Below are 25,480 nucleotides of genomic sequence, written 5' to 3'. Positions count from 1 at the left end.
TCTCCTTGTAAGTCGTACGACGAAGATTTTACTCCCGTCATAGATTGAGATAGTAAAGCTTAGCGGTATTGTAATTACTCGCATATAAGTAACATTTAAGATCATTTAAATATTTCACCGAACGATATTTATAACTTTCATCGAAAAATGGACACTTTAAAGCTGGTTGCTTAATCGTTTCAATTATTGTTTATAACGGTCTTATAACGTTTTATTTAGAGAGGCGGAGGCCGCTATAACGTCGGAACACTTATCGACTCCGACTTTACACCCGCTCTGCCGCACGGCTAGGTATCGTTCAGGGAGCGGGGATCGAAAGAATAACTCAAGGGGGATCGGGTAGAACTTCTCGTATATTATCACCAAGCAGAATAAAGGAGAATCACCGAGGTCGAGCCGCAAACGCTAGCGCGGACGAACGAACGAGGAGAGCTGCAATCACTCTGGCGAACAATCTCAAGCGCACTCATACTCACTTCCCACTCCCGGAGCACGCCCCGTCGTGTGCCTCGACGAAGTTGCAGACACGTCGGGCAACGGTGTACACAAAGGGGGGTACTCACGGCGCTCCGTCTGGTCGCAATCGCGTATGCACTAGCCGTAGCTTCTGAGCAGTCGATGCTGGTGTCCGCCTGCTGCGATGATCCTTCGACGGGAGGGTAAATCGGGCTGTTGCTGGCAGAGGTCGACTAGATAACGAGTCGGTGAAGAGCGTAGTCACAGGCGAAAGAACACGTGTTACACGAGCGCGGGAGCGGATCGGCAGGTTATGTCCGGAGGTGTTGTCGCTAAGGCAGACGACTTGGTAGTGGAGCCGGTTGATGGCTCCCGTTCTTGCGGGGGGTAATGTCGGTTCGTTACCGACTGATGGGGCCTTTCGCGTCCCGTTACATGTTTCAGTTACAATAGATCTATTTTGATCATTATTTTTAAGTTTATCAATATTTTCGCGAAGCACTGAAAGCGTTTCATTCATTTTCAAAGTAAGATTATTTTTTTCGCGAATAATATCATTCAAATTATCATTGTATCTTTCTTTTAAGATAGCAATAATTTCATTTGATTTTTCCAAATTTGATTCTAAATTTTTAATTATTTCTTCTTGAGCAATTATCCTATTTGTCAATCTATCAACTTTATTATTAAGATTATTTATTGTTCGTGAAAGAGTTTTAAAATCGTTTTGCAATTTCAATTAATCAGTATGAAATGTTTTTAATTCGTCTACCACAGCCCTTTCCTATTTATGCGATTTTATTGTTGCATAGTTAATTCTTTGTCAATTAGTGATTCACTATGTTCGTTTAGAATTGTTTCTGGGCACACTCCGTAGAGTTATAGATATAGGACGTTTTTCATTCGATATCTTATTAATCAAATAAATGCAAAAGATAAAACTAATCTAATAAGCCTTTTATTTAGACAAATTTGGACTGACATATTATTCAAAATGTCCACTTTGAATTTTCAAATACATATTTAAATTTCAAATGAACAAGTAGTATTTTTTTAAATATTAAGTTTATTAATATAGTTGATACAGATTTAAATTTACAAAAATCTTAACGACTTATCTATATATTTTTTATGCAATTTAGAAAATTATAATACATTAACAAATTTTAGTTTATGGATTAAACCTATATTGGTTATAAATAGTACACTGGCTTTCCGACTGTTCATATCCAAGTACATCTGGGTTTAAAATGTGCTTATATATTTGTTAATTATTATATATATATTGAATAAATCGGTGAAAAAATCAAGAGAAATCATAAATATTTGTCATGAACAAAGTTAACTATGATGAATCAAAGATTGGAATTATGAGGCTGTTGTTCGTAGAAGAGTACGTAGGCTTCACTGGAAACAACACTATGTGCCGATACTGGACTAACACGACTATCATTGTACTCGTGCCATTCACCTGAATAAGGATGCTTGCAATAAGCAGTATAGTGGCCTGAGTATGTGGTACCCGAATGGTTTGCAACACCGTATAAATTGTACGTGCAGTCCTGCACTCGGAGAGCTGCAAACGCACTTAACTCCAATCCCATCAACGGAAAGTGCACTAGTATGTTCAATTTTCCTCGAAAACGCTCCATCGGTGAAAACCGTTTAAGATCTGGTATGAAAGATAGTTAAGGATAAAAATTCAAAATTTCATATTAAATCTACTTTGAATGACAAATGTAATATGTAGGAAAATCAAACAAAAATATTCATACTTATCGATAATACCTGTAACGGGGTTTCGGCTTAGCTACGTTTGATCAGAATGCGCCACAAGTTTTAAATGAATGATACCACATAAATTAGACAAGTAAATTTCGAGTGATCTCCAGAGCGACTCTGTACTCCTGCTTAGAACGTCCTCGGTCTAGCTACTCAGAATTAGCTCCTTCCTGGTTGTAGAAAATCGGTTGTAAAAAATTGTCGCGCGGTACGCGAAATCATGCGTACGATCACCAAAGAGAGATATGCGTGAGCATGGACAAGGGCATAGTGGAAATTCGAGGAGAAACAGGGAAACATAAAATAAGTTACCGCTTCGAGATAAAGACGGATGTTCATTCAAAAATATAGAGAACATACGAAAGGTTAATGTCGCATCACGTTATGAATCAAGTTAGCTGTTGCAACGCGAGCAACCGAGTAGGAGGAGAGAGACGAAGACTAATCTTCAAAAATATACTTACAATCGTTCATAGTTCCTAGAATCAGTCTAGCGCAATCGCTTTGTCTGTCGAAATCTAACAAGTCACTCGTTATGCGAAAACGCTTTTTCTTGGTGAACTACCTTACGAGTATATCACAATTCTCCGATCACCTACAAGGTGCATCCAGATGTTGTCTCTTGAGCGCAATCGCTTAACTGCCTGCTAGCTTTTGCTCTCTCCGTTCGCTAATCAGACTCCTTTTTGTTTTCCTCCAGCGCGTGTTTACACTAAGTTGACCGAAGGCTAACTCTGTCTATCGCATCTATGCTCTCTCTCCCCTCGCAATAGCTTTCTCTCTGCGAGTTCCATGTTACGAACTAACCGTCGATCATCGATCGAACGGCTCGTCACTTACCAAATCGCTGACTGCGCGGCGCTGAAACGTCTTATAAATTTTTGATACATAATTAATTATAAATGATTATTTATTTATGGCTTCAGGGAGAGAAAGAGATATATCAAGTTACAAGCCGCTCGTTATGTACCATATGACTAATTAGCTTCTCTTCATTGCATAAGAGCTTCAATTGTAATAAATCTGTAATAATACGTAAATACTACACATAAATTGCACATATGATTAAAGCTTTGATGTTTAATTATTAAAAATTTAATTCTTACATAACCCATCCCTAACTTAAGACTGAATTATAGTTTTTTAATGCATAAGAACTCACATTCAAGCTTATAAAAGAAGCTTTTTAGTCGTTTAGAGTAGTAGTTTAGAAGATTTTTAGTCGTATTCGAGTAAATAAATATGGGAGAACAACCTCTTTCGTTTCCTCGTTAGAAAAAACTTTATTTTGACAAAAAAAATAATTTTCATAAAAAGATTAAAAAAGTGTGTTTAAAAATATGAGAAATTGGATTTTGACTTATTATGAATACAAGAAAAAGGAGTGTATTAATATAATTTAATCACTATATTTATTCGGATTTGCGGAAACATTCTAACACGCGTTATAAACATTCTTACTTCTAAAAGGCTGTCAGAAGGCAAAGTCACGATGGATGGAACGATTTGGCCTAACGAGAGTCCCCGCAGAGCTATGGTTGCGGCAGCACACTCGTACTCCCGCATCATTTATTACTTTTATCATATTCCTAAAGTAATTTATTCAAGTGTCCAGTAAAAATTTCATATTACAGTGGCACCCGCGATCGATCAAACTATCATCCCTGCCTTCATCATTATTTCTTCAACAAATTCGTTTATCTCAATAGTATATTTAGAGGTTAGGTCATACTAATCACGCCTCCACGCCAGGCGCGTGCTCGGCATTGACGGTTATTTTCATTGATTGGGTGGCCTCTCGCACACGAGACCCCTTATTCAACCATGATACACCCTGAGAAGGAGGCCTAAGATGGCCTCGAGACTGCTTCTGACATGGACACTGATACTAAGTCGCAGACCAGCAATACATCTTATGAAGAAACTGAAATCACTCCCATCAGTAACTAAGCAATGCGCCCCCGAAAGGAATGTGCCCAATTAAACCTAACCTTTCACAAAGCAAAAAAAGACTATATGAAGCCTCGCCTAGTCACTCACCAACGGCAGGCTCTCCCATCAGTGAAGTCAATAATCAAGATACCTGGATAATGAAAAAGAAATCTCTCAAGACTATCAATATTCATCACGATCATTTTCTCAATAATCAGATTCTTACCAAAAACCGTTTCGGTCCTTTTAACAACATACTACATTATCTAACTAAAATTGAAACTATCATCCAAGAAACAATAAGGAATTACGTTCCTAGATATAAACCTGAGGATAATGTACTCAACTACGTCAATCATAGAATAAAAAAATTACACAAACAAAAGTTATATCTTATAACCTCACTCAATCACGCGCTCCGTTTCAAATTAACTCAAGTCGCTCCTCTCCTCCGTGACCATATCTATGATATTAACGTAAAACTTAAATCTGAATACCGATCTTCTTACAATAAATATTGGGAATGTCAACTCAAAGCCATTGATCATAGTAAATCTGAATCCTTTTTTCTTAAAATTAACCGATTCTTCCGTCCAAGGAGTGATATAAAAATAAACCATTTATGAATCAGCCCTAACGAACTTGACTTACTCAATCGTTGCAACATCAACACTGATGTGCTTCCTGAAGTAGCCGACTCTTATCTTATTAAATCTCCTAGTGATATCTTAAATATTATCGGTGCTTATTATGAAAAGATAAATTCCCCTAGATTCACCAACACTAATACTCCCCTAAAAATAGAGGTAGACTCAACAGTAGAGTTAATGATCGAATCTTTCCAAAACAACATACTCAATAACCTCTCCATTTGCTCATTTACTTCAGACAATCCAGCCCACAACCCGTGGTCCATTGAAAATAGTATCACCTTCCACAGTAATTATTCTACTACTCGCATTTTTAGTTCACTTCCCAACGAAACCTCATCCGGACTTGATAACATCCCTCCCGTATTTATCAAACATCTACCCAACAATGTCATAAACAGCTACACTATCTTCTTCAACAACTACTTCAATAATAGATTCTACCCAGGTAATTAGAAAAAATTAAAAATCTTCCCCATCCCCAAGACAAACAAGCCAATAAACAAAGTCTCGAGTTACCGTCCCATCAGTCTGACTTCCGCTATTAGTAAAATTTTTGAGTGCCTAATCAACACCTCTTTCTGCAATTTCACAATCATAAACAACATCATTCCTGATAATCAATTCGGCTTCCGTCATCAATATTCCACCACTCATGCAGTCCACAAACTTGTATCTAATATCAATAGCTACCTCTATCAAGGCGAAGTAATTGGCGCGTATTCAGTCGACCTAGAAAAAGGTTTTGATTCTGTCTAGATCCACGGTCTACTTCATAATTTATCCCTCCTAAAATATGCACTCGATTTTATTCAACTAATTTGGAGTATGACTACCAACCGCTACTTCCTCACCTGGAATGGTGAAGAAATCTCCTCCCTTATATTTATCATTGCAGAAGGTTTAATGCAAGGAACTGTTAATTCTCCTGAGCTTTTTAATATATTCACCCATAAAATCTCTAACCTTTTCGGCCTTAATTCTGGTAATAACACCTACTCTGCAGCCTTTGCCGACGACTACGTCATACTAGTAGCTGATAAAGATCCTCTCATAGTTCAAAAGAAACTTGAGGAACTTTTCAATAAAACTAATAATTACTACAACTTATACAACCTTCTAGTTAATTATAACAAATGTGACACTATCCTATTTCACCGTCCGTTAGGGTTCATCACTCCCTCCATTGAAGATAAAATAAATAAATTCCAAATTTATTTCCACAACAATAACAAATCTCACACTATTGAACTTAAAGAAACAGTCAAATATCTTGGTGTTCACCTAGACTATCTGCTTATAATGAACATCAATACCCAATTACAAAAAGCCAAAAAATCATTTAAAGGATATAGTCGTCTCTTCTACAATAGAGCGCTCGCGCCATGCTAAAGTTATCTATTACTTACTACTCATCTGTCCCTTATTAACCTATGCATGCCCTATATGGTGGAATCTCGGAGCCCTTCTTGTTGACAAACTTCGCAAATTCGAACGCTACTGTCTCCGAGTGGCGTTCAACTGTTATAGGAAAAAAAAAGTAACAAATTTATAAGTAACAAAGAGCTCTATAATAAAGCTGCAATCTCCCGAATCGATAACTTCATTATCAAGCTATGTAGGGACTAATTTGCCAAAACAAAATTATTAGGAAGCTCTCTTCCCTAGATCAAATTGACTGTAAAGCTACAGCCAGCTCTGGCTCCACAACAATTCATGTATTTCGATAATAAAGGATCTATTCAAGATGCGCGTAATGTACCAACTATATATCATATTAAGCACAGCTTTGTTAATAAGTTAATCTCTTTCGATCCTAATAATAAAGCAGAAATCCGTTACTCCACTTCTATCCCAGATACTGATTATAACGATACGTATAGGCTTAATTTAAAAAAATATTGGTGGCTATCTAAGATACGAAATATCTGGATGAAATAAGAAAAAGTACCAAACACAAAAAGTAAAATCATAATCAATAATGTACCAATATTTCCGTTAGACCACATACGCTGCAATCTTAATTTATTTCAACTATACTATATGTCAAGTAGCAAGCGGCTACTTATATTTATTATTTCATCTAACTACATATGTCTTTAGTCTTAAGTTATCTTAATGAGGCACGGGTTTTTTTTTACTTATACGCCCCCCCCCTTTTTTTTCCTGCGCTGTATATACTCTAGCGACTCCGACGAATCTGTCACTCGCTTTATCCACCCCAAAGTCTGTCTTTCTAATCACGCTATTACTCAAGTACGAGTGCCCGTTGGGGCCATATATTTGCAGATCTCCGTTATTTTAAGGTTTTTTTTTGTAAACTTTAGTTGCGCCTCAATCTTGTACAATACTGTAAATTTTCATAAGCAAATAAACTTAAAAAAAAAAAAGATTTGGCCTAACGAGAAATAAGTAAATCAGTGAGTTTAAATTCATAGTCCCCTCCTATCTTTAATTTATCAACCAATTTCGACGTTTTCTTGTCTTCTTGTCAACCAATTTTGACGTTTTCTTCTTAAATCGATATAGTACATATAAGAAAAATAGAATATCGAATAATTTTATTAATATTATTATTTCTTAATTAATAAATATTATTACTTAATATTTGGTGAAAATTTTTTTCACAAAATCTATATTAATTTCTTAAATAAATTCAAGGTAAGTGAAATACAACTATAATTATTATTAAGATATTAAAGCATTTTTATTTTTCAATATAAATAAAGATGAAATATTTCATTATAACGCAATAAAAACTTACAAATACTAATACAATCATCATGAATACGTTACGATTTACAGACAAAATTTAATATATTGTAACGGGGTGTGAGTCCGTTTTAATTTCTTTGTCTTGCCCGATGCGCAGTCGTACCGAAATGCGCGCGACGAGATCGAAATAATCAATTTTGTTAACTAACCGAAGAGCAGGAGAGGACGGGTATCAGTCAACCAACTTACTAATAGCAAAAACAACAATAAATTAATGTTTCAATCATGCACAGACTAGTTTATTTATCATGTAATCTACAATGCATATGGCCCGCGCATTTACGCTTATACGGTGTACGCGACAATCTTACGTGTCGTCATTTCGTTTACAATCGCTCGCTTAGTCGTTCGCATGCTCGCTCGTTACCGATTTCTTTATATTCGTAGATGTGAGAGGAGAGCTAAGATGTTACACGCGGTCGCTTATCGAAAACCATAACGCGAAGCTGGCCAGCTTACCTTATGCGATTAGTCGCGCTGTTAAGGGGCGCAGTTCAATGTCGTAGTTCAGCGTGTGGCTCAGATTGCCACTTTACCACTTAAACACGAGGCTCTCTCTGTCATCGTGCTGCTTCCGTCGGACAGATTCAGCGACCTCGTGGCTGGCCTCCGATGTCGTCTCGGGTAGCCACTCGAGATCGCAGTAACAACAAAAACTATTGGCCATCCAATGCTCACGCTCCTTGCGACGTCCACACGCACACACGCCGTTACCAATGCTAGAGGCACTCCTAGACTGTCACATATTGTACGTAGTTGATCAAGTCTACGGTATTTCTCGACTTCGCGTTATTCCTCGACTTTTGCACGCTATTGTCGGTGTCAAACGCGCTCTCCCACTGGTCCTTTTTTCTTCACGCGCGTTCCTTCTCATTTCGGACCGAGTTCCCGTTTTCGACTTCCTCGGGCCGGTAGGTTAATGCAGATAGCCGCGCGATCGAGACGTTTACCGTCACAATATATTGATAATATATATATTAATTTAATATATATAATTTAATATATATTTACTATCTAATAAACCGATATCGGAATCTTTATCATCACTCGCTTGTTTCTCATTTTCTTTATCATTCTCAACATTATCATCACCATCATCATTTTCATCATCATTGTTATAATTATCATCACCATCCTCATCACTATCATCATTGTTATAATTATCATCATTATTATCATTATCATCATCATCATCATCATTATCATCAATATCATTATAGGTTGTGTTCTATTATCTACATCGTTATCACCGTCGTTTTCAATACTATTCAATGTTTCGCTATTGTTGTAACTTACGTCAACGTCTTTCTTGCGATCATGAATATCGACATCATTAATTTTATGAATGTGTTATGACAGATTTGTCCATGAGAGGTCTCGCAGTACTCTGAACATTTTAAGGATGTTCAATGATGACAGTTAAAGTTAACAGAAATCTTTGAAATTTAAATGTCATTCTATAGATTAAATGTAGGCACCGTGAATTTTTTCAATATTTATTTCCATGGTTTCCAAGGAAAAATGAAACCGAAAAAATGCTAATAATAACTACGTTCTTATGGGCGACTAAATAATCAAATTAATTACGATGAAAATAATTAACAGAAAAAATCGAAAATGCGTCTTACGTTAGTTTATCATTCAACGAAATTTTCTATATATTTATTTGTGTATCTTACCGAGTGATTCACAAAGTATTCAATTGTTAAATGAACAAATTTTTTTAAATGGAGACGGCTACATAAGAGACTTGGCAACGCTGTAATCTATGTTGACATGCATGTGCACATGTGTATGTAATGCAGTAGCAGAAACTCAAACATAACTATGGTCCATTCAGTTAATCACCTGACTTTTGCCTGACTTTTTTACATTTTAATCATGGGCTGTATACATTCTGATGCAAATGTATTGTTTTACTTGAAGAATTGTTTATCAATTTTTATAATTGGTTAAAGACAGGCGCATTTTAACAATTTTTCACAGTTGCAGTTTTTATTGTCAAGTTATAATCAAGATTGGTGACCATGTAGTTAGATCGAGAGTGTCATTGAAATATTAACTTTATAAAATGTTGAAAACAATCCAGTGAATAAATGTGAAGATTTTTCACGGCGATGCTACAAGACGACAACTACCAACCTAAACATACTATCGCTCTTGACAATTCTCTATTAACATAATGAGGAACAAAAATCAATGAATAATGAGTATAAGGAGACTCTAATACATTTTGTTTTGATCAAAGAATGATTTTGACGTAGTTTGATTAATATACTTCTGGTTGAAAATTTATTGGTACAGTTTTTAAAGGTGACATATTTTATTTCTTTAAGTTGACTGCAATAGCTTACTCCTGTGTTAAAGCATAGGGTCCTTCGCTGTTTCCCCACCCCTCCGCTTCAGACCATTAAACATCCTTAAACCGTGTTTAACGCAACTACATCTTTTATGACATTCGCTTTTACATTGACGACTTATATCTCTTAAGAAGTTATTCGGCACTACCTTTATTGGACCAAATACTGGCTGCAATTTTTTTTCTTTCACACTCGAGCCCTAACCTGTAGGATTAAAGTCATTTCCAACCCATTTCTGGATTTCATAGTAGACGTAATCTAAATGCTGGATAGCAGCCACTTCTATTGACGCTAATAACATACGCAAATAACATAACGCTAATAGATAATATTGAATTATTGTATTTTAAAGTTATTAGAATTTATTATTCATTCTTTAATGTTAAGTAAGTATTATGTATTATTATAGTCAATTAAACCCACGGTAATAATAAATAATAGCGACACTCTTACTCTCGAAATTGATACGCCAAGAGCCATCTTTGAAGAAAAGGGCCCAATCTTAAAAGGATCACCCTCTGTCTGTCTTTCTCTCTCTCTCTCTCTAAAAATTCATACCCACAGGCTAATAAAAAAATACTAGATAGGATAAGAAAATTTTTCCATCAACACAAAACTCAGTCGTTATCGTCTCATGGACCTGAAGAAAGATTTCCACCCAACGACCGTCTGGCTATAAAAGCTCTGCGCACGACCACGTAACAGTGACGTTCGGAAGTTCGGAAGTTCAGCATTCCAACAGTACGAAGAAGAATCAAATAGTAAAGTGGAGAGGGACAGCCAGTCCGAAAGAAACCAGTTAAAAGAGATAGAGAGTAGAGAGCAAGAGTGACTCAGTTTCCATTACAAACTAAAACAATCAAAAGAAAAATAAGAACAATTGTATTTGGCTATCTTTTCTTTCGTTGCTAGTACCTTTCTGGAAATTCATCAAGCTTGAGTCTAGTGAATTTCCATTAGAGTCCCTTAAGAACACATTAAGTGAGTATCTGGTGTGTTCGTAATACCACTTAGTTATTACCTATCTATTAACATACAATTTCCTATACGCAACAATATTGCTCGTCCCGGCTTATGCGTTATACGCGAGCCAAATCAGAGCAACTCTGAGTCTACGCTTACACCAAGCATACCTGAGGGTAACTCTGACGTCAAATAGAAATTTTGGAGGCCCTGGAGAGATTAAATTGTTGCAACAGGAAATTGTTAGGGCTTTCTTTTCTTGAATTAGATCAGTGAAAAGTTTATAGAAAATTGAATTTGATGTGCTTAGTTTGATAAAAAAAAAGGAAATAATAAAAAATAGAGGGAAATTCGATACATTTGAAAATTAAAATATTGTATAACGGGGTGGATTAACTAATGCAATAGGGATTTATTGACAAACAAACTCCCACGATGCAGAGCTAACCGCTGCTCCATTAAACACGTATGAGTATACGTGTATTCACCTTCACGTTTGATACTTTCATTCCGATGTCTCCTTTTCCAACCGAGTTGAACTCACCTTAAGTAACCTGACTTGTGACACTCGATCTATCTTAGGTGTGAGTGACCTAATGCTTAATCCGACTAATCCCCTAAATAAAATCGGATTAAGATTTTAAACTATTAGAAATATGTTAAACTATTAGAAAACGAAATTACGTAATGCGGCGAATAAAATTAATAATGTTTGATTCTAGAAAATTACAGTCTTTGACGGACCGAAAGACTAATGTACGCGAATAGAATTTACAATGATTAATAATAATAAGGACGAGACGGAGAGAGAATTCGAACATTGCCGCGAAAACTAACACTCGGCACGAATACAAAAAATAACGATCGCGATAGACAAAAGACTCTCGCTCGTATTTTGTAACGTAATATAAAGGAGGTGCACCTACCCTGCGGTGCAATTACGGTGATCAGCCGTAATTGTTGAAGAGAAATATAGAAGGTGCTCCACTGGTATCAGCTGCTCTGCCTCGCTCGTAAACAATTGTTGCTCCAACAAATGCTGCTGTTGTAATGCTGCTGTTGTGATGCTGCTGCTATGATACTGCTTTCTATCACTCGTGCACGTCCAAAAATCCAGGAAAACTTTGTAGCAAAACGGCGAAACACTGTGCAAAATAATTGGCTGTACTCTCGCAAAACCGGCTGAGGCTTAACTAAAAATTTTTAAACTCTCGCACGCCCTCTCTCTCTCTTTCTTAGTCGTTCGCTCTAGCATCTCGAATGTACCGAATCACGAACGGATCGATTAATCGAATCGACTACCGTTGCAATTAAGACAATAATAAAGTTAATATAAATAAAACAACTTTTTATCAGCGAAAAACGGCGAAAAAACTGTGCGAAACTAAATTTGGCGGTAATCTCACTAGTAGCACCTGAAGCTTAATTGACTATTTTAAACTCTCGCGCGCCCTCTCTCTCTCTTAGTCGTTTGCAGCGATGAGCATGCGGTCACCCATCCTCAACTTCTTTTTTTCCTATTCGTAACACATCTAGGTCTGTTGTATACTTGTGGCTGTTCTATCATCATACCGTGTCCGAATTCCGCGTTTCAAGTTCGTTTTGTTTAAAAGAGGGAAAATACGTAAATTCTCAATTGTACAATATGTAGGTATTGTTTGATATAAATTGATGTTAGTCTCGGAAAGTACTGATTATTTATTTTCAAGTACAATTCGATATGTAGCCTAATAGTAAGAGCAAAAGTCCAAAGAAAGAGGTATTTTAACTAATATAGTTTATATTCTCACATTAGTTTTTATAGAATTAAGAAAAATGTAGACATGTAATAAATTGTCAAGTCTTAATTAGTTTATTCTTATTTGAGCTCTGTAAGTCCATGTAATTTACCATATATGGTAAATTTGGTAAATTATCATTCTTGTTTGAAACATTTTAAATTCTTTGTTATAGCTAGACAATGTTTAAAGCGTAATACTGAATTAAAATTTCAAGAGCAAATTGAACAGAATATAATGAGTTGACTTTATGTTATTGTTATCGTCAGCAGTATGTTTTGACATTTCAGCATTTGGTTCAGACCTGTAATATCTAAATTAAAAAAAATTTTAAAACAATAAATATTAATCTATAAAATTTTAATAATTAAACATACTTTGACACTGTTTCACAATTATTTTCAACATTTTCAGTGTTAGACTCTGTTTGGACCGAAGTCAGCTCTTTCCATTCCGTTCAATTTTCTTTGGAAATTTCAATTCGATATTACGCTCTAGATATAATTATCTTATATTTATTGGCTCATTTGTTGTCGGCTGTTCTAGCTATAATAAAGAAAATGTTTCAAAGAAGAATGATAATTTACTAAATTTACCATATAACCTTGTGATGATGCGTTATCACGCGAAAAACACACTACCTGTGCTAGCCCCACTCCGGCTAGAAAATGCGACAGAACAGCTACGGCCGTATGCACCCGCCCACGCACGTCCGGATCTAGATTTTCGGGAGTGCCGTATGACCTTCGCGCGTCAAACCGATTCGTTGTACGAATATTCGTCATCGACTTTCCGAGCAATTTCCTTGTCGCGCTGTTACGTTGTCCTTCGCCCGAAAGACAAGTTTTTGCGTGCACGCGTCTACGTGCCGCAGAATCCTCGCTTAACCTTAATGAGTCATCGATTTGGAAACGAGCTTTTCCGTTTATGAGCCGCGTGATTGTCAAACGTCCGCGTTCTCGGGAGTGCCGCATGACCATCGCGCGTCCAATACGATTTTCTCGAGCGCGCACCATTGCCATGGCCCTCTCGGACGCCTTTCTCGTTTCTGTGACATCGAGTACCGTTTGAACGACCAATTCTTCACGCGCGCGCACGCATTCGTAAATTCTTCGCGCGTACGTAGGTTGACCGCCGATTTTCTCTTACGCAAATTTCCCCGGCTAAGTTATTAGACTTGACGAGTTTCTGGCTTTTGCGCGGGCAAGAACTTCCCGTACGCGCATCAGTGTTGTTGATTCCCTTTATGTGACGTTCTTGTTAGATAAGATTGTCGAATACCGCATGACCTTCGCGCGGGCAACAAGTCTTACGCGCGTCGACAAATTCAGAGAAAGACACTTATTCGAGGTGGTACTTACAATGACGTCTCGGAGTCAGCCCTGGAGACGGTATTCTCGGCCTTGCACGTGGCCCGCGAAGACGCGCAGTGCGCAACTCGAGTGCGGTCAAGAGGCGGGCGGCTTTGAAGGCTCGCACGCGTAGTCGCTACAATTAGCTCGCCAAAACACTGGGCAATCTCGGCACCAAACCTCACACCGAGTGGGCACTCGCGTACTCGCCAGAAACACCAAGGAAATAGTCTTAGATCACAAAAGGTCGCAAGCACGTATATCTGCTCGTCACACGTCCACCTGCTTCGAAGTCGCCGGTACAAGAGAGAGTTCTTATCGCGGGGCTTTCTCCTGCCCCACTCTCCTACTCGCGCGCGTCGCGCTGGCCTCCCGAATTCTCTCTCTTTAGCTCGCCCTCTATTAGCGCTCTCTCTGATTTACCTTTGGCTGCCATACAAGTGAGATAATTATATGACAAATATATATATATGAAAATAATTATAATCATGTGTGGGGAGAGAGAGACATAACGAGTGTCTGGCCGCTCGTTATAAGCTACATATTGTACAATTGAGAATTTACGTATTTTTCCTCTTTTAAACAAAACGAATTTGAAACGCGGAATTCGGACACGATATAATGATAGAACAGCCACAAGTGTACAACAGGCCTAGATGCGTTACGAATAGGAAAAAAAAAGTTTAGGATGGGTGACCGAATGCTCATCGTTGGTCGTTCGTTCGAGCATCGCGAGTGTACCCGCGAACGGATCGATTAATCGAATCGACTACCGTTGTATTTGAAACTAATTATTAACTTAATGAAGGAAATATCGGTAAAAGTCAAGTAATAAATTCAAAAATCCACGTTTCATTGTTGGAAAAATTAATAAGATTAATTAAATTATTTTATAACAAAGTATAGATTACAATAGTGAAATAATTTGGAAAATTATTGAAATTTGAATGAGTAAATTAATAAAGAATTTTGAAAACAATTAAGAAAATTTAGTTGCTTAAGGAAAAGCTATGTAATTGTTTGAAATATTCAAGATTTTAAAAAGTTTTGAAAAATTTGTTCTAAAAATACAGGAATTAAGGGAAATTTTTTTTGTAGCAGAAAAATTATAAGCAAAATAAAATTGATTTCTAGTGAACTTTTGTTGAAAATAAATATATATATTAAAAGTAGAAAAATTTTCAGAAAAGAATTTTCTTTTCTGTCTTGAAAAGAGAAATAAGAATAAAGGGTTATTATAGAAAAATATTTTAAAAGTTTGAATCTATATTTTTTAGCTGAAACCTGTATTTAAAAATAAAAAGGCCAATTTTTAAATAGTGTGACGGTAAACGTCGAATTAGCACTAATAATATAACCTAATTGCTGCCTGCGGGGGCAGCACCGACCGGGGAGACGAAAAATGAAACGAAAGGAATTCGGCGCGCGAGCAGACGGAACGCGCGTGATTGAAAACGAACCAGTGAGGGTTCATCCATCATCACGCTCGTCCGCTTTTTCGCTAGCAACTACCGATCCGCGAGTCGCAAAGACTGAAAACTAAAAGGAGCCATTATGGTAATAATCATAGTGCGCTCGTTGCTAAATTAGAATTAGAAAATAAATATAGGATTAGCCAAATAGCTAGTTTAGGAAACATTTACATTTACTTAATCAAAACAAATACTACCCTAAAGAAACAAGTTAGAAATCTTAGGAAACAAATAAAAATTAATAACAAATTAATCAATAGAAATAAAATCACAAAAAGGGCGTTAGCAGATAAGGTTGATAAGTTAGTAAAAACATTTGAAAATTTTAAGTTATAATTACAGTAATAAATAAGCCGAGTTTTCTGTATGAAGTTTGTGTTTAATAAATGGTTGGTTTCTTTTTTTGATTTATTATAATGGAATTTGGGTATAATACCGCTAGAAAACGATTAACCAAAACACATAATAAAGCTTTTGGTAGAAAAATAAGAAAGTACGAGTTTGGATTGGAAGCATACGAGAACGGATTGAAAGCAAGATTCGCCCAAGATAAAGAAGATTTAATCCGTCGTGTGGAATTTCTTTCCTCACCAAATTTAGAAATAGTAAAAAGTGAAGATTTGTCTGAATTTTCTCAACAGATTTCACCCTCAACTACTAATGGATTAACATTACGTTTCGATAAGAAAGTCGCCTAATTTCCGAAATCCCTGTGCCCTCATCAGTGATGAGAATCCGATGACGCTACGAAAAATTTCATTTTCACGAAATCGTATCATATCTATGTCGTTTATACAGCTATGACCGAGATTCTATGGCAATGCCAGCTGTGAATCTTGATCATAGTTATATAAATAATATAGATATGATATATAAATTCATGAAAATAAAATTTTTTGTAGCGTCATCGGATTGTCATCACTGGCCCTCATTCTCTTAATCTAGAACATTGCAGTAGTATAGGCTATAAGGGTTCTAAGCCACTTTTACCATGCGAGTATATATTCCTTCCTTACCAGCAGTCGGTAACACTATCAATACTGCCTTATCAACCAATGAAATGCGAGTATTTGTTCCTTTCTTACCAGCAGTCGGTATCATTATTAATCCTGCATTATCGATCAATAAAATGTTTTGTCTTTTTATTGATTTTTTATCGATGGTTGGCATTGTAGCCGACTGTGCATGTGTATGTGTGTGTGTGTGTCGATATACTCGGCCGGTCGGTAGTTATCGACGTGGATGATGCCCTCCCCCCCACCCCCCCTCCGGCCTCATACCCCCGATTATCGATCCATGATGTGTCAGAATGATGAAAAAAAAAAATGATTAATGGGGTATATTATAGACGGTGACGTACAGGCATGATGCCCAGTCGGTATATCTCGTGTGAATGCCCGGGGAGGGGGGATAAGGTTTATTATCATTTGAAAATCAACAAATAATCAACAAAATTTTAAATAGGTTTAAAATTAAAAAAACTAAAATTATAATTAATTACTTTTTATTTGATAAAAAGTATACATGGTTATTATATTATAATACTTATACAAGTTTTGTAACCTGATTATTTGTATTTCTTCTTTTCATTGTCGAACTGTTGGTAGCCTTTTTGTTCTGGAAATTGATTAGTGTTGGTTCAAAATTTGGAAGTGACTTGTTTCGATGTAGATTGTTTTTTGTTTTCATCTGGGTCTTCTTGGGGAAGACGCGAATACTTGACGGACGGATAGCGGTCCATTTTATTCGAATGCTGGCTGATGAAAAATCTGATCCTTGCGTTGTCTTCTTTATAATAGCTGACAATTACGTTAGTTACACAGCCAAGAGAGTAAATTGGATTCTGTGTTTGATAATTTTCAATCTTGGTTTTCAGAGGTTATAGCACTTTTATGCAGAACCATCTTCGATATGTGTAAGCCGAGTAAGCAGGAATATATTTCACTTTGAAATTTTAACTTTGAATTTTGGATTGGAATCGCTATATTCACGATGTAGATATAAAACTGTGAATATAAAATGTACATCCATAACCAATTCAATTCGGAGATAATTGTCAATGGTGATGCGAACACATTCAGCAACATATTGTATAAAAACGTTTAGTATGGAATGACTAACATTGATCACTACTTTTGTAGCTAACCTATCAGTTCTAGAACTAGGAATATCTTCCTGAGTAAATTTATGACAAAGGCCCATTGAATATTCAGATAAATTGTTCGTTTTCTTATCCTTTGTCATGTACCAGATATCTTTCAATAAGGCTATAGAATATTCAATTATTATGAGATCATGCGTTGATAAGTTGAAAATGTTAGAAAAATGTATCTGGTCCGCACCTTTATCAATGAGTGACTGTACATAATTCATCGTTGTTTGAATCATAGAATCATCTATATTATACGGTTTACTAAGATATTCATGCAAGCAGGCTGTAGCCCAACCTCGAATGTTGTTACTTAATGAATTCATAATGTGTCAGTTACTGCTGCAGACGGCAAATGTACTGCAGCGAATGAATCGCGCTTCTTTTGTAACGGCAACTGCGTCATGGAGAGGGTAAATGACTCATTCAACTTATGAATGTCAGAAAAAACTTCTATAATTTTCATATCAAGTTCTTCTCGGTGGAGATCAATCAATGTATAAGTTTCTTTTCATTCAGCTTTCAATTTTAAAATAGAATCTTTAATATTTTCAATCTCTGTTGAAAGAATATCATGTGAAGTTTTCAAATTTAATTCGTCAGCTCCTCTGAGCTTGCGTTCAAAGACATCAATGCTCATTGTTAAAATGAAAAAAAAGGAAATGAATGGATGATAAATAGTAAATTGAAAATGGTTCATTTCTTTAAGTTTTTTATATTTATTGAATTATTGTAACTTATATAAATTCTAACAAGCTGCCGCCAAGATACTTAAGCTTAATAATTCTTTTTTCAAGTTGACTGAGCAGAGTATTGTACGATTCCGGGTTCACAATGAAATGTTCGCTTAGTTTGTTGGGAAGGAAAATGTCAAACTCAGCATCCAGTTCGACGATGACTCTTGTTCCGAATTTTGTTTGAACTTTTTTCATGCCAGTGACTGTGTAAAGGATTGAAGGATTCAATTCTTTTAATTTTTTCGTTGACAAGTAGGATGGAGTACGAGCTACAGCGTTAATAGCTTCCATAATGAAGATTGATACCTGCGACATGTAACATTTCAAATATAAAAAATGAAAAAATTCTATGAGTAACAGTTTACATACAATTTTTGATTAAAAAGAGTCCCTTTAAACGAGCTGACGCTAGATGACTTATACTATAGCCTTTCTTCCCAATGCGCACGCGGCTAAGTTTCATTTCTCTCTCTGCTATCGACACTTAGTCTCTACAGCATACAAAACAGAAAAAAACTTAAAATCGTGCGCCTGCGAAGTGACATAGCTCCATTAGCTATATCGCACGCTGAAAAAAATAAGTTTTCGGTCATATGAGAACTTACACGTGTCAACGTCATATGGTCTTAGCCGTGGAGCAGTGCGATGCGTCACACTCTCCCCTCTCCCAAAAGTTAGCCATGTAGTGCGTGCGCTCTCTCTCTCATTCATAAATTGATATCAAAGGCGATCATAATGCACACGCGTTAATTGATGATTGAATAGTATCACGACTGCACCTTATGAATTACTAAATCAACGTGCTCATTTTAACTTTAAAAAATTTTTTAAGAATTCATTGCACTAAATGTAATGTATTTGATCTTGAAGATTTTTTTAGTTAATGAAAAAAGCAGTTAGCGTGATAGTTAGAAGCGTGCACGCATGGAAGGATATAGCCACGTGCGCGAGTATAAGTGGCCTTAGTTGCGCGAAAATTTTCTAAGTCCACAACCGGATGACCTCATCCTTTCGCTGCGAGAGCTAAGAGTTAAATGACTCTGCGTGGAGCTCCCCATCCTGAAGTAACCTTTGACTTCCTATGCATTGATTGATATGTAGGGACTTAGTCGCGCGCGAATATATTAGGACTTAGTTATATGCAAGCATATTCGAGACTTATGATATATTACAATACCCTCACTTGACTTTGACAATTTTCAATCATTTTTTTTTTGCTATGCATTGATTGATATGTAGGAACATACAGTTAGTTCATTGCTATACATGTGTATAGTAACCAATGCTCTCGGTTACGTTAACTGATCCACAGTCGTAATAATTTGATACGATGAGCCGTAGGTCATGTTATAATACAAATTCCTAAAACAAAAATACACCTACTTTATCTCATTTTTAGTGCACAGTTCGAAAGAAAGAAAAAATCTCAGTCAGTGTAAAGCTGTGGTGCTGTTCAAACGTCTGAATTTTGAAAGTGAAAAATGTTGCGTTATTCGAGGTGTTATTTGATCTATGAAATATGTAAAAGTGAAAATTGTGATCGTGCACATGAACATTTAATGGATTCACGACTTCAGCAGTAAGAGATATCACTGTATAACGAATTTAATTCATTCGTTATGTTTTCTCTCTTCTCTCTTCCCACGCATGCATATACACAATTTATATACTTATACTGTATTTGGATTTACATTATATTATACAGCAGCCTGCAGCAGCCGGCGACGACGAAGTATAAGGTAAGAGAGAGAGCGCGCTAGGTCTATTAACGAGCCTATAAGCAGGGAGAGCCGCGTCCGCGTGTACGCGTGTATGCGTTGGGTCGCGCTGCCGAAAAGCGCGATGAAAGAGTGGGGACGCCTCCCGCGGTAATTGACTGGCGGACGTAACACGGGCGACACGTGTTTTGGGCGCGCGCTAAATAGATTTCCTTTTTTGCGGATTCGGACTTCCGACCCGGCATTGCCTTAGATTATTCGCGAGTGCGTGCAGTGGTGCGACACTTTGACACGACGGTGTGTGCGTGCAAGGACGTAGCGCTAGGTAGCCCACATTTCGTCACCACTGCAATCGGCGTCCGGGAACGCTGTTTAGCGAGCGAGCGTTTACCGTACTGGCCATTGACGTCTCATTGTAAGTACCGACTCGATTAGCTCTCTCTTGCTTGCCTGCTCGCTTCTCTCTCTCTTTACCGATTTACTATTCTGTACGCTTTCTCTTTAATAATTTATATAAATTATTCTTATCCTTCGTATTCTCTGCGTTTCTTTGACTTTGCGCCCGACTCCCACTCCCAATCCTTGGCAAATTCTCTGCGCTCGTCACTACTTTTCGCGCTTTTCAGCCACTGCTACCTGCGACGCTCTATGCGGGCCACGAGGCTGCTTGATATCGTGGCTGGTTGAAAGGCTTGGCCTCACATGCACCAGCGTACTAGCCTCGTGGCATTAGTAACTTATTAAGCCGAGCTGTCAATTAATCCATCCTCTCGATTATAACGGCGGGTTAGCCAAAACCCCGTTATAACTGTTACATATGTGTGTTGTAAGTTTATTAGTTTTCATACATTGATATGTGTTTTTTAAAAGTAGTTTTAACAGTGTAGTGATTGTTTTATTATTTTAGCCACTTAATTTTTATAAACGAAAAAGTAGGGAAATTGGAACGCAAGCCGATATATAAGATCCAAAATCTGTGACTCCGAAAGAAAACGTTACTATAGAAGTCATCGTTCCTGATGTTGTAAGTGTAAAAAAATTTTAACATCGCAATGGAAATGGAAATTTTCAAATTAATTTTTTTCTAATGATTTATTATTCTGATTGCAGAATTTACAGAAATCGTCTATTGATGAAAAAAATGAAGAGCCGGCAACTCAACATTTGCCCGTTTCAATGGTAAATTTTTAAAAAAAATTTTAACGTCGGAAAAGAAATTGAATTTCTTAAGTTAAATTGATTTTTTTCTAATTTTCGACACTTTTGGATATTGGTAATATCACCGATTATGAAAAGGTATGTTGAAACACTATTTTATTTTTATAAAAAAATTATTTGCATAACGACTTATTATTCTGATTGCAAGAGGATTTTGAGAAAATGTATATCGAAGAAAAAAGCAATCTGGCTGTAACTGAATATTATCCAGTACCAATCGTAAGTTTTTATTTTCAAAATCATATTTTATAAAAAAATTTTTTGCACACCCATTTATTATTATAAATTTTTCAGAATCTATCAAACAGCCACAGTTCAACGAAAAATCAAGATAATACGCAGGCTGTTTGGGTTTTGGGATAGCCACCGCACACACTCTCCGCGCATGGTTGCACCTCCCTCTATCCTCGGGCCCACTTCTGTCGATTCGATTGCACAGCAGCGCCGCTGCGCCCCTCTCAGTCTCAGCGTGTGCTAGCCACTGAGCGCATCGTCGTACGCAGGCATGCGATAATAATTGATATTTTATTCGTGTTGCGGTTACAGAGCAAATAAAGTTATTGAAATTCAAGTGATAGAATGATTTATTCCCTACCTCAACATCCTTCTCAATACATGCTCCTTCGAGTCAGATAACAAATGACGACGATCCAGTGACCGGACGAGCGAACAACGACGAGCACCGAGACAGCGATCCACGTCACTTTGCCAACAACGACAAAGGTGAGTAATAACTCAGTGAACTGCTCTCTGGCCCGATCAACGGGAAGATGTAGCATTCTCAAGCAGGAAGTGTTACGGTGGTTGGAACAACGTGCAACGAACGCGCGCCCGCCATGGCGGTCGGCAGGGCGGGTTGCCGCGTTTGCAACAAAGCACCTTGGATGAAGCGGATGGCCATCTTGCGCACAACCAAACAAGATCGGCGAACTACGAGCGGCCGTGTTCTCATCGAGTACGTGTTGACACTGCTAGCGATCATCTTGCAAACGGTGCATCGAGAACGACAGGCAACATCCCACGACCAGGAGGCAGGACGGTAGACCAATTCGGCAGGCTCGGCACCGCCACCCTCTCAGCACTACATTTTCAGCGACTCATGCGCGCAGCATGTTGGCGGCTCGGTAACTCGACCACCAACTATCTCCCTTTTTCTCCTCCTCGGGCCAGTGCTCGAGTCGACATCAGACAAGCCGACTCGTCACCGTCTCGCACGTAGCCCCGCGGTTGACGTGATACGCTGTAGCGGTGTCGCGCCCTGAATCGAGACCTCAGGAGGCTGAGACTCGACGTCAGCCGGTGACCCCGCCACATGCTCACGCGGCATCGGCTCGGCACTAAAGCATACGGATGGCTCTACTACGAGCGCAACTTGCTGTCCTCACGGTACTTGAGCGCAACTTGAACGCCATCATCAACCTGCCAACGGATCAATGGATGGAGGGACTCGTCAATTGCCGGTACAACTTCCTGGAGGGCTACTGAAAGAAGGCAGAGGGCTTCTACACTCGAGCTCAGAGCACTCTTAATGACCTCCACAAGTGGCTCTCGTTGGACGCCCAACGGGGCGACAACTCCGACGGCTCCGCCGCTCACAACACCATCTCCATCCGACGACCTGCACGACTGCCCCGCATTGAGATCCAGCCATTCAGCGGAGAGCAGAAGGACTGGGAATCCTTCCGCGACTTGTTTACCTCTGTTTACCACAATGAGCCGGACCTCAGCGACGTGGACAAGCTGTTCTTTCTGCAGTTACATGTCCGTGGACGCGCGAAGGCCGCTATCAAGGAACTGCCAGCGACTGAAACTAACTACGCGACCGCGTGGGCAGCCCTCAAGTCTCGTTATGACCAACGACGACTGCTCATCTAGAAACACATGAAAGCGCTTCTCCGCCTGCGTACCGTCCGACAGGAGTCGGCAAAAGGACTGCAGTATTTGCTGGACAAGCTCAGACGTCATCGTAACCAGCTGTTCGCTTTCAGCCGACCAGTTGAGTCGTGGCACGACTGGTTTGTCTATCTTGGCTACGAGGCGATGGACAGCAGCACCCGACGAGCCTGGAAAGAGTTCATCGAGACGAAGGAGAGAGATAACCGCGACATCGATCCCACATTCGAACAGTTATCAGATTTCCTGGAGCGCCGATGCCGCATGCTGCGATCAATCGAAGCGGTGAGGTCAAGCCTCTCGAGCAGCTCGGCGGCCGGCGCTATCTCCAACGGATCCGCTCCCGCACCACGCCTCACGGAAACTCACGCCACCGCCGCCCAACGAGGTTACTACGCGTGCAAAGAAGCGTACTACATCGGGTACTGCTTAAAGTTCCGCGGGATGGAGCCCGACGAGCGTCGCCGCCTCTCACGGACCGTGGCCTCTGCTACAACTGCTTGAGCAGCAACCACACCGCTCGCAACTGCCCGTCAACATCATCCTGCCGAAATTGTTCAGGATCTCACCACACGCTGATCCTTGACGGCGCCGGTAAGCGACCCATTCAATACAACCGAGAGGATCCAGAAGCGAAACGAACAAGGACCCAAACCCAAACAGTGGTCACGCAAGAGAGTCCCACCCGCAAGTCTAAGTCCGCATGACTATTGATTTTGCACACCGCTATAGTGACTCTCAGCGGCTTCGGCTTGAAGAGGAAGAGCGTCCGAGCGCTGCTCGATCCGTGCTCTGACGATACGCTCGCCTGCCTTGCCATCGCCCGACGCCTCAATTGCAGCCTTCGCCGTGTCAACGTTGGAGTTACGGGCGTATCCGGTACCGTCATGGACTCCGCTTGCTTCTAGACGTTCATCCGCCTCATCATCGACCCATCAATAAACTGCCATCGGAACCTCGACGCCCTCGTACTGCACACCATCGGCATTGTCACGTCGACAGAGACGTCGAAGGCCGCACCGACTCTCATCCAGGACCGGCTGCCGCTTGCCGATCCATTCTTTTACGAGTCTCGGCCGATAGACATCGTGTTGAGCACCGATGCTTAGCAGCGAGTCATGAGGCCCGGAGTTGAGCGATATGGATCGCTGCTGGCGCAGCATACGGTGTTGGGATGGACGCTTACTGGAGCCAGCGATCGCAACGCCGTCCGCCGGTCCTCCAATAGTTATGTGTGTATGTCCGCTCCGACTCATTCCACCCCAGACACTAGCTACGAACAATTGCTTAGTCTGGTTCAACGATTCTGGGAGACGGAGGAGGTACCACACGCCAACTGGGTCTCGGTTGCCGACCGTGAGTGCGAGGAGTCGTATCATCCCCCTGCCTGTCAAAGCCGAGGCATTAGGCTCGCTCGGTGACGGACTGCCACAAGCTCGGGCAGCACTCGCCTCACTACATCAACGAATGTTTCGAAATCCTGACTTGCGGATCCACTACAGGAGATTCATGAGCGAGTACCTCCATCTAGGCCATATGTGACGCGTATCACCTGTTGAGCTGGCCCATCCATCCACACCAGTCCAATCCATCCACACCAGTCCACTACATTGCGCACCGCGGCATTTGGCAGAAGGGTGACAATGAACGTAAGCTGAAGGTAGTGTTCAACGCCTCCAGACCCACTGACACCAGCCGCAGCCTGAACGACGCCCTCCATGCAGGCCCAAAACTTCAAAGTAGCATCACGGACGTCCTCAACCGCTGGAGAAGGTACAGGTACGTCTTCTGCGCCGACGTCAAAATGATGTTTTGTCAGATCCTCGTCGCTAACCATCACGTGCACCACCAACGCATCCTCTGGAGCGCTTCGGCAGACGACCCCCCGGAGCATTATGTGCTGCTAACTGTGACGTATGGCGAGATCTATGCGCCTTATCTTGCCATCCGCACCCTGAAGCAGCTGAGCGTCGACGACGGCGACAATTACCTGGACGCCGCCGATGCCATAGAAAACGAGCTCTATGTCGACGACTTTCTCAGCGGCGGACACGACATCCCCTAGGCGAAGCGACGCCGTCATCAGCTCATCACCCTACTCAAGGCAGGCGGCTTCGCCCTCAAGAAATGGGTCGTCAACGAGTCTTAGCTACTAGAGGATGTACCGAGCGAGGACCGTCTACGACCGAGTTGGATGAAATTCTCCACAGAAGGGCCGTCAATGAGCTCGAGGTTGCCTGGGATC

The 25,480-nt window shown here is 39.6% G+C and overlaps 1 protein-coding gene across 3 annotated transcripts in view; it reads right to left on the bottom strand.

Annotated features, from left to right (window-relative positions):
• Positions 1-1,539: 1,539 nt before the first annotated feature.
• The window catches only part of LOC131669517 (ubiquitin carboxyl-terminal hydrolase 2-like), a 759,386-nt gene continuing 735,445 nt past the window's right edge, over positions 1,540-25,480 (bottom strand). For all 3 annotated transcript variants that reach the window (XM_058944435.1, XM_058944443.1, XM_058944452.1), the window contains one exon: positions 1,540-2,128. In XM_058944435.1, coding sequence (XP_058800418.1) covers positions 1,812-2,128 — 317 coding nt within the window. In that variant the 3' untranslated portion in view covers positions 1,540-1,811. The remainder of the gene's footprint in view (positions 2,129-25,480) is intronic.

This window comes from Phymastichus coffea, unplaced genomic scaffold (genome assembly GCF_024137745.1).
Source record: "Phymastichus coffea isolate CEN01 unplaced genomic scaffold, Cenicafe_Pcof_1.1 PCOF00008, whole genome shotgun sequence".
Lineage (NCBI taxonomy): Eukaryota > Metazoa > Arthropoda > Insecta > Hymenoptera > Eulophidae > Phymastichus > Phymastichus coffea.
The sequence above is the reverse complement of the archived record's forward strand: the minus strand, read 5'-3'. Positions and strand labels throughout refer to the sequence as shown.